We start from the raw sequence: 13,607 nt of genomic DNA on the forward strand, positions 1-13,607 counted from the left end.
AGTCCCGACATGGGTACAATGTGTGAAGCCTATTTCTGGTGTCCCCTGCCGTGATATTGCTGGATTATTGCTAAAACTAAACTCACTCACTAATTTCAGTAATAGGAGGACACAGCACGTGACCTCGACCTCGATCTACAAACGACAGACCTCTTGTTTAGCTTGTTAGCACCAATTAGAATGGGGTCTGTAACGGCAAGTTTCTTAGCGGTTGACAGTTTGATTCATGGGAGTTAGCTCCCTTGTGAACGTGCTTGGAGCGAGCGGGAAATATGGGTGCGACGTGGTCTTGCGAATTTTCCAAGTCATGGTGTACTCTGATGCAGCATAATGTTGCACGTGCTCTATAGTCAGTAGCACTAACAGTGCCAGCGCGTACAGGTCAAACGTGGAAGTCTGTGTTGTTACCACTGTGAGATTTGCGATCGTTGGCCCGTGAGGGGATTGAATTGTGGACTGCGATGTTATATGTGCGAATTCGAAATGCAAATTGACTTGAATCTGGTCTCTCGTGTTGTTCTTCGATCTTGGAAACATTACAGGGTCCATTTTACTTCGCGCTCAAGGCTGGGAGAGTCTGCTAGTTTGCTTCTGGAAACTTCTGGGGCGGTTGGGTAGCCTAGTGGTTAAAGCGAAGACCCGGGTTCGATTCTTCACATGGGTACAATGAGTGAAGTGAAGCCCAGTTCTGGTGTCCCCTGCCATGATATTGCTGAAATATTGCTAGAAGCGGCGGAAAACTTCTTCATTCCAGATACGACTTCGACCTGACGGACCCCCCTAGGTAACGCCACCCCTGCCGAGTACGACTCCCTACAAGACCCCTTCCTCAAGAACTACTTCCAGAAACCCCCGACCAAGCGCATCTTGCTGGGCAACGGGCTCATCACCAAGGACTCAAAGATCACATGCTCCGTGAAGGAGTTCAACGAATACAGGGAATACTTACGCCACAGGAGCGTCACAGACTTTAATCTCAAGAGGCACAGGTTAGTTTGAGTTGACTTTCACCCGAAGAGTCAGCAGCAGATCTCAGATAACCCTAAGAGTAGTAAATATACACATGAAAAAAAGTATCGCAACGCCCCATATTTTGCATAGTATCGATATGTTACCATTAACCATAGCAACTTATCCAAACCTCGGTTTAACTTACTATTTGGATAAACTGACCCTGAATAAATAATTAAATGGCAAATCTAAACGCAAAAACAACGGAAACCTGTTTTGACTTACAAGTGATGCTTTCCCATTACAGTAGCACCTACAAGTCTAAAATCAATGCCCGAGGGTCAAAATAATCACACAAACATAATTATGAAAATATTTATGGTTATGGGTTAAAATGATATGTGTATATCTGAAGGGCACAATCGACAAATCCTGAAGATAAGATAATAATTGTTTAATATCAGATTGCAGTGACAGTGTTTCAGTCATCTATGAGCAATAAAAGTGAGTGAGTGAGTGAGTTTAGTTTTACGCCGCACTCAGCAATATTCCAGCTATATGGCGGCGGTCTGTAAATAATCGAGTCTGGACCAGACAATCCAGTGATCAACAGCATGAGCATCGACCTGCGCAATTGGGAACCGATGACATGTGTCAAGCAAGTCAGCGAGCCTGACCACCCGATCCCGTTAGTCGCCTTTTACGACAAGCATAGTCGCCTTTTGTGGCAAGCATGGGTTGCTGAAGACCTATTCTACCCCGGATCTTCACGGGATGAGCAATAAAAACTCAGCGAAACAAAAACAAGTCTGGAACACGTGGTTGTAGTTTGGAACTGAAAACAAACTATCGACGCCATCTGGCAACCCTGACACATGTTCAGATGGTCAAATTGTTACAAACTTAAATTTGTTGTACAAGTAAGTGTACATGGGATATATTCTGACCAGTGGGAGGTCAGGTCCTACATGCACAAAGCGATCTTAGCGCTGATTCTAACTCTCATATTCGGTGGGGTAGCCTAGTGGTTAAAGCTGAAGATCTCGGTTCGATTCCTAACATGGGTACAATGTGTGAAGCCAATTTCTGGTATTCCCCCCGTGATATTGCTGGAATACTGCTAAAAGCGGCGTAAAACCATACTCACTCACTCACTCATTTTAACATAGACTTAAGATAATCGTAGTGCTAAGGGACCGTTCATAAATAATGGTGGGGGTCGGGGTGTGTGTGTGTGTGTGTGTGTGTGTGTGTGTGTGTGTGTGTGTGTGTGTGTGTGTGTGTGTGTGTGTGTGTGTGTGTGTGATATGATTTTTATGGTGAAGCATGTACAATGTGAATGACTCCACCTAACATTTAAGTACAAGTTAGTGACACCCCCACGACTCATGTCATGTACAAAAGCAATGCCCCCCGGTTTCAGCATAATATGTAAATATTTTCAAGTACGAAACTGCTCACAAGTTGTTGTAAAGTGTGAGATCACATCGGTCCTTGTGATCGGATCGGATGTCCGTTTTGAGTGTGCAGTAAGTCAGTATGGTTTAAGCAATATTCCAGCACTGACTGAGTTTGGTTTTACGCCGCTTTTAGCAATATCCCAGCAACATCACGGCGGTATATTCCAGCAATATCACGGCAGGGGACACAATAAGTGGGCTCAACACATTGTACTCAAGTGGGGATTCGAACCCGGGTCTTCAGCGTGACGAGTGGACTCTTTAAGCATTAGGCTACCCCACTGCCCCACACTACTTTAAACACATAGACGTAGAGGTAGGCGTACATGTCAGAACTTCCTTTGCTGTTCCAGACAACTCGAGCTTGAAGCTAACAGACGGAGGTCTCGCGAGGCCCAGTCCGAGAGTGACCTCTCAGAACGGGATGAAGAGCGCCAGAACTCCATTTTGAAAGCGAGGCTTGACATGTACAACCGGGAGTGAGAGCCTCGTTACAAGACTGAAGCGGCGGGAGAGTTTATTGTCGTTCAGGATGGAGGAGAAACGACATAGACACATAGCTGATACCGAGAGGCGAATCAGGTGAGTGAGTGGGTTGGTGAGTGGGTGAATGGGTGAGTGAGTGAGTGAGTGAAATATCCAAGTAATACAATGTTGGACTACCAATAACATACACACCTAGATCTAATAAATAACTGATATCAATTTACATAGATAAAAAAATAAATAAATTCAGATTGTTGAAGGGCGAACTTTAACCACAGCCAGGCGTACCTGTGCCCACAGACACGTAATCTTCTCCCGTAGAGTTACTTCCCTTATACATGCGTTCTGAGCTAAAAGGTGTACCATGGCCACGTTTCAACAAAATGCTAAGTATGTAGCTGTTTTTTCAAGTTAGTACTTTGCTCAGTAGGTGAAGTAATGCATCTGATTACTAATTACTCGCAGGGACTCTTGGGAAGAGAGGAAGCGACGTCAGCAGCAAATGCTTGAACGGGAAAATGAGGTCGAAAAGCTGGACTACAACCGGAAACGGGAGCAGCTCGAACGAAGGGAGAAAACACTTGTCAGACAACGTGAGCACCAGCTCGCCCGCCTGGAACAAATTAAGACCGAATTCCTGAAGGGTAGAGAAAGGAAGTTCGGGAAAAGGTCGCGGATGAACTCCCTTGACAGATCTAACCAATCACAGCGAGGAACAGAACCAAACTTGGATAAATCCGGTAATCAGAAAGCTGTAAAACCGGAAGGAGCCAAAGTGAATGTTGACAATAAAGAGCCAGGCAAGGAGAAGAAGTCTTCGGAAAGAGAGGAAAATGATAAGACGAAAGAGGAAGTGAATCAAGAATGAACGTTATCAGATTTGAGACAGACTGTTCAGTGAGAGATGAAAAATAGAAGAGGAAAAAAAATGTCATGACAAGCGGAGATCACTCTGTAAAAACAAACAAACTTCAGTTGCGTTCTCGTGTTTCGATGTTAATGATGACGGGAACATGATAACGCTCTTATTATAAATTTGATCGTGAAGTATTCTGTTGAAAATTAATTTCATTCCATTTCATGTCGATGTATTAAAGGCAAAATTTCGTCCTTAACCAAACTCAGTGATAGGAAGCCAGTATTGTCCTTAATCTTCTTTCACGGCCATATTGTGACAGTGTTTCAATCCATTATCCATTATTTTTGTTATTTTTGACAAGCACTTGTTCCCATGATCGCAACCGTGGACGGCAGTTGTCGTTCTTGGTAAGGACTGACGAATGTAGGTTTTGTATACTACAGGTTATTAGCACGATCCGAATCTACTGACGTTTAGTACTGGAAGTGGACGCCTTTAAATTTGGAGAATCTTTGACACGATTCAAAGCTCAATTTCTGAAGCATCCTTTCAAACATATTTCGAATTTCCACATCTATGTCTCGTTTCTGTAACCTTGCTTGCTAAACTCCTGTGAAAAGGAAAGTGCACATTTAGTGATTGGGATTATTGTCCGAAAAGCAACGTAAATATTTCGAAATTAAAGTTTTTTGGTTGCAACTCAGAAATCACACACTTTTTGTACGTGTTGCCAAAATATTCAGGTCTTTATTTTCTTTTATACGCCAGTTTATGGTAAAAAAGAAGTCCTGTTTAAGATTTGGCAGAAAGCACTGTTAAAGACACATCTTTTGAAAGTTATTTCAGCATTCTTTCTCGCATCGGTTTAATCACCAGGAGCACGTGGTTGTGGATATAGAGCGCGCAAGTGGACATAATATTAGAATAAGCTATCAGTCCTGTACAACCTTGTATTAGATGATAGTAAAGCACTTCTTTGTAGAGTAGTATATATATCTATGGTATTGTATATAGTATTTATTGTCTCTTATGTATCAGGGGCCCGATCAACAAAACGTTCGTAGCGCTAAGACACACCTCAGTCATAACGTCCAAAGGAAGGTTAGGGGGAAATACTCCTCAGGGAATTCTTTTTCGGGGGAGAGGAGAGGGGGTGGGGTCGCCCCTGACGTTACGAACGCTTTATGGATCGGGGCCCAGGTTTTGTATACCTGGGGGATATGGAGAATTCGATATGTGTGCATTGTATCTGTATCACAGTCTTCAAACCTATATTGTAAATCAAAAGTCACTGTGTTCTTTAATCTGATTGGTTGATAAACGTGATCAAATGGTATTCGATTCCCGGAAATTCGTTGCGTATTAATACATACAAACATCGCTCACACCATTGTATTGTTACGTCGTCAGCTGTGATGACGTCATTAAAATCATATTGTGACGTAAAGTCCGAATGACGTCACAAATGAGCAATTCCAGATGCAACCATGGGAGACAGCCGAAACGGCCGGCTGATGACATTTCACTGCTGTACCCGTACACGATGTCAATGAGTGCAGACACGAAAACGTGTGTGGACCTTTTGGTTTACGTTTGTGTTTACAATGTCGATAAACATCATGTGTTGGCTTATTTCCGGGTGTTATTGAGTATTTGAAGCACGGGAATATTTCATTTGAAACCTCCGGCTGACGCCGTCGGTTCCAAATGAATTCCCGTGTTTCAAATACTCAATAACACCCGGGAATTGGCCAACACATGATGTTTATCTCCTAATTGCCGTGATGTATAACTGTGTTATACCACGATCCTGTCGTGGAGTATTTCATCCCAGTAGCACCTGCTGCTGAATCACTGTGATGGACAAACTGTTTCGGATGTTCCGTAAGCTGCTTGTTGTGCATGGAGACAAGGGAATATAAGAACAGTATTTGCTGACTTGCAAGTTTGTATCTGACCTTTCAGTAATAAAGCAGAACTTCATATACACTAAATAAATAAATCCGTTGTGTACATTGTGTTGTGTAAATGCTTATTGTGTGTAATTCGCCCAATCCGCGCACGTATGTACACGTAAGTATTAATCAAGCAACAACCCCGTTTTCTTGATATGATAAGCCTGACAACACAACTTGTGTATGCTTTGAAAAGCAAGTTCAGCGTGTTAAAATGTAACTGTAACATATTTTACAGTGATTGAAACATAATCAAAACTGAAATTGATATTCGCTAACAATTCACTTGCAATTTGAAACAACACACAAACACGTGAAAATCAACAATGTCGGACGTATGGTCACCATTACTACGCCGAAAATCTGATTGCCACGCAGTACTCAAATAATGATTGGTGAGATTGAGATTGTATGAACCACCGGGCGGTGGGGTAGCCTAGTGGTTAAAGCCTTGACTCGTCACGCCGAAGACCCGGGTTCGAATCCCCACATTGGTACAATGTGTGAAGCCCATTTCTGGTGTCCCCTGCCGTGAGGTTGCTGGAATATTGCTAAAAGCGGCGTAAAACCAAACTCAGTCAGTCAGTCAGTTAGCATGAACCACCACTGGACACATCAGCACCTGGTGTTGCCATCCCTCGCACGGACAACCTCTGTCACATTCCTCCTCATACTGGCAACCAAGCGTCGAATTCTCAGCATCGGAATCCTCTGATATTCTTCAAGGAGTGTCTGCGTTAAGTCCTGAAGATTTTGAAAAGGAAGATCGCTAGCTCGAACTTGGTGTCCAAGGTTGACCCAGAGATGTTCGATGGAATTCATATCGGGGCTCCTTTGGTAATAGTGAGGTCTTGGCGTCTTCGCAGCATGTGAACAAGCTACACTACAGTCTCCCAAACTGACGACGTTGAATGAGGCAAGCGTCCTCAAAATGTTTTTTTTCCCAGACCCTTGCAAGAATATCAGATAAAACCTGGAATCGTTTGAGAACAGTATACTGTCCCCGTCTTGTCTACTGACCCTCAGATTTTGTCTCCACAAACTTGAGGTGCGTGACGAACAAAATAAAATGTCCTCTGATATCGGGAACAGGTATTTACCGCAGTTAACGGTGTAAGAATCTACACAGAAACGTCGCTGTATGCAATACATTAGAAGTTGTTTTCCATAAAGTCGTATGCTTGATTGTTATGGGTGCAGTTTGCTATCAATTCTGTCGATGCATCAACTGAATATGGTTGTCTTCTTGTCGTGTCGTTAAAGGTGGACGACCGGTCAGTGGCATGACATGAACGTTGCCCAAATGAAGACAGTATACTAGTATTCAAACAGATGGCACTGTGTTTCGATGTACGTTAATACGCAATTTGTAGCATACCTACGGCCCCTAACCAAATAACATATGATAATAATTATGATATTGTGGCATCGATTTACAATAATGCGTTGGATGTACAGGCTTCACTGACATATAAGCCATCTGCTATTTTGGTCTTGGATGGCGTAACAGGCAATACAATGTAAGTATTGTTCCGAAAAACCGGAACTGGCGTCTTAACACACGCAAGGGAGAGATCCAGGTCTTGGTGGTCCGACGTAACTAAAGGAAACCGAACATCCAGACCCACTATGCCGAGGATGGGGACCACTTGAGTGCCAGTGTACGGTACCGCATCATGCACAACATATATTCCATTGTTAAGCAATAATATTGTAAACAGCAAGAATTGGAGGAAGGTGCACCGAACATTTTCGCGAAGACCATCACTTGTGTGGTGTGTGGCCTTGTGCATAGAGCTCAGGGCCCTTATTCTCGAAACGTTCGTAGCCCTACGAACTTCTTAAGCCCATTCTTAACACATTGGCTACGATAAAAGTTACGAATTCTTAGGGCTACGAACGTTTCGAGAATAAGGGCCCCGGTCACATATCAGTTGAAGTTAAGCAACGTTGAGCGCAGACAGTCCTCGGATGGGTGACCGTGTTTGGCAGCTCGACTCCTGAGAGTTTCTAGGACTTCGGTTCTGGGCCTAGATTTTCGAAGCTCTTTTAGCGCTAAGATAGTCGTAAGTGCCATACATTAACATTAATTTACGACTATCTTAGCGCTAAGAGAGCTTCGAAAATCTAGGCCCTGCCCCACAACGAAGCACATGATACATGTCGTCTCACCTTAGGCAAGAATATGGAACATGTGACTATTAACCTTCTCGCGCCTAACAGGCAGCTTGGGTTATCCGGGTTAATTATTGCGCTTTGAGCAAGATATTCATCAAAATGGACTATTACTACTACATTACTTTATTTTATGTTATATTCAATGTTTCTATTTTCTGTGTAATGCTAAATATATTTACTTAGGGTTGGTGCTCGTGATCTCTTTGGTCATTAAAGCCTCATATCCTCGTGGGTTGACCCAAATGCATCTGAGTGTATGAGGTATCTTCTTGCAGGCTGGGAGTTATCCCGAAGTAACATGAAATAAAGTTATTTCCCTTTAGTCTGTAACATCTCGTTAATCTCAGAACTTCGATACAACTCTCACTCAGTGCTCTCATAAACTACCCGTGAAGGTCCGGGTTAGAATTGACACATGTCAGCGGTTCCCAACTGCGCTCTCATTAAACTAATGCTTCGTGTATGTACTTGAAACCGCCTCATTTGTGTCATATTCTGATGTATTCATAAAGATGTGGAAAAAATGAAGGAATTTGAGATAAACAAATAACATTTCGGCCATATTTCGGACACATTTAACAATTTTAAATCGAGAAAAGACCTCAACTTACAGAGGCCTGCATGCAGTTTTCTCCATTTTTGTTACCCTCGTGTCATACACCAGTTTTGGGTATCGTCGACTTATACTGTTTATAATGATCATACCTGAATTAGTATATTAGCCTAGGTCTAGAATTCTACCGAAAAACCTTCCCATATATGATAAATGATATTCTACTTGAATGTTTGAAAAGGGCAAATGGGTGTTGTAAGTAATAGCTGAGGATAACTGATTGTCCCTGGGAACAAACAGTCTATAAAACACCGTAGAATGGGCATTTAGCCAATAATCAAACAATGGGCACTGAACTTCTTTTCAGCCATTTACTATTTCCATTACATATAATGCAGAGGTGTTATATAATGGACTTGTTTACGAGCGTGTTATTGGTAGTGCGAAGACATTACAGGTCTAAGGAGGTAGATAACTTGTTTCTCGCGATATGTCTCACACCTTACAGAATGAATTATCATTACTGACGCTACCCGGTAACTATCCACTAATAGTCTAACTCACCCATACAGTCAAACATCCATAGATACATACAGGGGAGACCGGAGTCAATTGTAACACTTTTACTTAAGTTGTTGTAGTTCGGTATTAGTCAACCTGTCACAAAGTTAATCGGTACTAACTAATACATTGGCATCTTGGCTTTAAAACCCAGTGTCATTTGAGGTTCGCTATCATGTCGTTACAAAGTTATTACTTATCAAATGCAATGACTGCAAGTGTTACAACTGACCCCTTACACAGGGCAATTGTTACAGGTGGATGGGGCAATTGTTACAATGAAGGTTCAAATGTAACAATCTGTTTATTTTCCAAATACAATAAAAATCAAATGTGGAAAGATGTCATCTTGATCAATTGAGGTGGAAATATATTTTATTTTTATTATTCCGCTTTTTATTGTTGTACAGCAAATCATATAATGTCATTCAACATATAAAATGTCACTGAAGATTATTATACTGTCATACATCAATATACAAAGTTTCACTGAAAGTGGTAATTGAATAGAAAGGATTAAGGAAACAAGTTATGGCAACTAGACCAAAATTTGATACGTTTCTTGTAGTCCCAATTGGAGTAGGCTATGGCTGTAGTTATATTATAGTAATTTGTTGTAGTCCCAATTGGAGTAGGCTATGGCTGTAGTTATATTATAGTAATTTGTTGTAGTCCCAATTGGAGTAGGCTATGGCTGTAGTTATATTATAGTAATTTGTTGTAGTCCCAATTGGAGTAGGCTATGGCTGTAGTTATATTATAGTAATTTGTTGTAGTCCCAATTGGAGTAGGCTGTGTTATATTATAGTAATTTGTTGTAGTCCCAATTGGAGTAGCTATGGCTGTAGTTATATTATAGTAATTTGTTGTAGTCCCAATTGAGTAGGCTATGGCTGTAGTTATATTATAGTAATTTGTTGTAGTCCCAATTGGAGTAGGCTATGGCTGTAGTTATATTATAGTAATTTGTTGTAGTCCCAATTGGAGTAGGCTATGGCTGTAGTTATATTATAGTAATTTGTTGTAGTCCCAATTGGAGTAGGCTATGGCTGTAGTTATATTATAGTAATTTGTTGTAGTCCCAATTGGAGTAGGCTATGGCTGTAGTTATATTATAGTAATTTGTTGTAGTCCCAATTGGAGTAGGCTATGGCTGTAGTTATATTATAGTAATTTGTTGTAGTCCCAATTGGAGTAGGCTATGGCTGTAATTTGTTATATTATAGTAATTATTGTTGTAGTCCCAATTGGATTATAGTAGGCTATGGCTAGGCTATAGTTATATTATAGTAATTTGTTGTAGTCCCAATTGGGAGTAGGCTATGGCTGTAGTTATATTATAGTAATTTGTTGTAGTCCCAATTGGAGTAGGCTATGGCTGTAGTTATATTATAGTAATTTGTTGTAGTCCCAATTGGAGTAGGCTATGGCTGTAGTTATATTATAGTAATTTGTTGTAGTCCCAATTGGAGTAGGCTATGGCTGTAGTTATATTATAGTAATTTGTTGTAGTCCCAATTGGAGTAGGCTATGGCTGTAGTTATATTATAGTAATTTGTTGTAGTCCCAATTGGAGTAGGCTATGGCTGTAGTTATATTATAGTAATTTGTTGTTGTCCCAATTGGAGTAGGCTATGGCTGTAGTTATATTATAGTCATTTGTTAACTCCCTCTGGATCGAAGCAAAGAAAAGTTTTCCTCTTTTAAGACAGACTTTGAAAATTGTGTTTTTCATTACAAGACAGATTACGTTTAAAGGGTCTCATAAAGGGAGACTGACTGAATTTGGTTTTACGCCGCATTTAGCAATATTCCAGCAACATCACGGCGGGGGACACCAGAAATGGGCTTCACAAATTGTACCCATGTGGGGATTCGACATTTCGTTTAGAAGTAAAGCCCATCAGAATGGTTTCTTTAGTTCACAATTTCACAATTCCATAAAACATGACAAATATCGACTGTGAACAAATTGTACAAACAGGAGAGTTCATGTATGCAATCTTAAACAAATATTTTCCAACTGGAATGATTTGGTTAATAATTCTATATTGAAGCCACCGTAATTGAACACTATCAGTTGATCGAAGTGGAATTTCATTAATATTCCTCCATTCCATAGCTGTATACTGTTTTGCTATATCTTTCTCCCATTGTTGATTGGCTGAAGTCTTTTGAAAGATCGTAATAAAACATTATAGTACTATTTTGATCCCCTTTGTCTATTCAGGTCCAGATGAATAATAAATGGTAACCCTGGTGCTGTTAATGGGGTAATATCATCAGAATCAAGCTCCTTTGAATATATATTCAAGGCATTTCTTACCCCATAAAATGTTAAATAATTACAGGAAATATTTGCACTTATTCTTGAAATCGAAGTATGAAAGAATTTGACCATCTTTATCGATCAAATCGTTGATAAATTTTACTCCGGCTTCATCCTACTTTTTAATAAATATACATTCATCATCAATCTGCTCATTATCGTTATACCATAGATACTGTGAGTACGCATCCTTTACATTATCGTTATACCATGGATACTGTGAGTACGCATCCTTTACATTATCGTTATACCATAGATACTGTGAGTACGTATCCTTTACATTCTCGTTATACCATAGATACTGTGAGTACGCATCCTTTACATTATCGTTATACCATAGATACTGTGAGTACGCATCCTTTACATTATCGTTATACCATAGATACTGTGAGTACGCATCCTTTACATTATCGTTATACCATAGATACCGTGAGTACGCATCCTTTACATTATCGTTATACCATAGATACTGTGTGTACGCATCCTTTACATTATCGTTATACCATAGATACTGTGAGTACGCATCCTTTACATTATCGTTATACCATAGATACTGATACTGTGAGTACGCATCCTTTACATTATCGTTATACCATAGATACCGTGAGTACGCATCCTTTACATTATCGTTATACCATAGATACCGTGAGTACGCATCCTTTACATTATCGTTATACCATAGATACTGTGAGTACGCATCCTTTACATTATCGTTATACCATAGATACTGTGAGTACGCATCCTTTACATTATCGTTATACCATAGATACTGTGAGTACGCATCCTTTCGTGTTTCTTATGTTTCTTCAGGAACATAAAGCCCAGGATGATAAGACATCTCGCCAGAAGGGATTTCTTATGTTAATGCTAGTATATCTTATATATACTGATGGGCAAAAGAAACTTTCTGTTGCAAAATCTTTCATAATATTAACATAAGAAGATATATTCAAATGCAAATTGCCCCATTGTTATTGCCAACAACAAGAGTTCGATTCTGACCAACAGCAGCGCTCAAACTCACCTCTTGACAACTTTGCATCGAAAACAGCAAAATGCACGTGTTGTACAAGTAAGGGTAAAATGCACGTGCATGCATGGTATAAAACCACCTCACAGTACAGAGCAGATCGTACTTCAGCAGAAAACCACTTTACAATGCCGAGGTTAACTTCAGCAGAGCGAGAGATGGCCATCGGAATGCTGCAGATGGGCGCTATAACGGATCACGTTGCAAGAACCTTCAATTGCTCCGTCGTGATCGTCAGGAACCTTCGTCGGCGCTACCAACAAACTGGTCAGACCTCAGACAGGCCCAGACAGGCAGACCCCGGGTGACATCTGCGCAGAAAGACCCCCACCTGAGGACGTTACACCTTAGAAACCGCTTCCTGACATTAACGTCATCAGCGTCAACAGCACTGATAGTGAATTCTCTAGTTTGACCCTATGTCGACCATAACCTGTTCAATAAGTTCTCAGCCCTGTTAAAAATCGAACGTTTGTACTTAGCACGTGCTCATGTCATTGTTGCCATGAGTATACTATTGGTATAAAAATCTGGTTTTGGTATGCCCAAAATATAATAAAATGACTAACACCAAAAACTTTCACTCGAGGGATAATTTTTGCAAAACTGTCTCATTGAAATTGGTCAAACTTTGATAAAACTGTTAAAGAATTAATATTAAACCTTCATCATCATTTGATTGTTAATTTCATAAGCAGGAAATCTTTCTTTTGGTAATCCTAATTCCTATATGAAAATCGCTATAAATCTATGTTCAAAATGACAATTTTCAACACTAATAAAATCTGTAATAATAAACATTAAGCCTTCATAATCATTTGATTGACAATTTCATGTAACACCAAAGAAACGTACATGGGGGCAATTGTAACACATGTTAACTACTTTGGGTTTCTCAAATATTTCTGCTTAAAAATATGTCGTAATACCTCAGTTTAACACTTGAAAATATAATCTCATACCAAATAATATTTACTGCATTAAGAACGTTTTATTACGTTTTGTGAAAAATTTACATAATTATGTGAAAAACGATGTGCAAGCAGCTGAAAAACGCCAAAATGTGTACCGCAGGAAAACAAAGGGAAGTAACTCTACTCATCTACACTATGCTGGACAGAAAACTTTTAGAGAATCGCCCTTGTTACAATTGCCCCATGTTACAATTGGGTAATACAGTCATCCACTAATTCACCCGTACAGTCAAACACTCATAGAGACACACCGTCCGCACGCACTGGGTAA

At 40.3% G+C, this 13,607-nt stretch overlaps 1 protein-coding gene across 3 annotated transcripts in view; it reads left to right on the plus strand.

Moving 5' to 3' along the window:
• The window catches only part of LOC124280797 (vicilin-like seed storage protein At2g18540), a 44,155-nt gene extending 39,700 nt beyond the window's left edge, over positions 1-4,455 (plus strand). For 2 of the 3 annotated variants that reach the window (XM_046716771.1, XM_046716770.1), the window contains exons 4-6: positions 755-989; positions 2,765-2,993; positions 3,363-4,455. In XM_046716771.1, coding sequence (XP_046572727.1) covers positions 2,944-2,993; positions 3,363-3,765 — 453 coding nt within the window. In that variant the 5' untranslated portion in view covers positions 755-989; positions 2,765-2,943 and the 3' untranslated portion in view covers positions 3,766-4,455. Of the gene's footprint in view, positions 1-246; positions 277-754; positions 990-2,764; positions 2,994-3,362 lie in introns of those variants that run through there. The other variant, XM_046716772.1, reaches the window with a different exon arrangement.
• Positions 4,456-13,607: the final 9,152 nt, after the last annotated feature.

This window comes from Haliotis rubra, unplaced genomic scaffold (genome assembly GCF_003918875.1).
Source record: "Haliotis rubra isolate DU_JTF1 unplaced genomic scaffold, ASM391887v1 Scf274, whole genome shotgun sequence".
NCBI classification, from domain to species: domain Eukaryota; kingdom Metazoa; phylum Mollusca; class Gastropoda; order Lepetellida; family Haliotidae; genus Haliotis; species Haliotis rubra.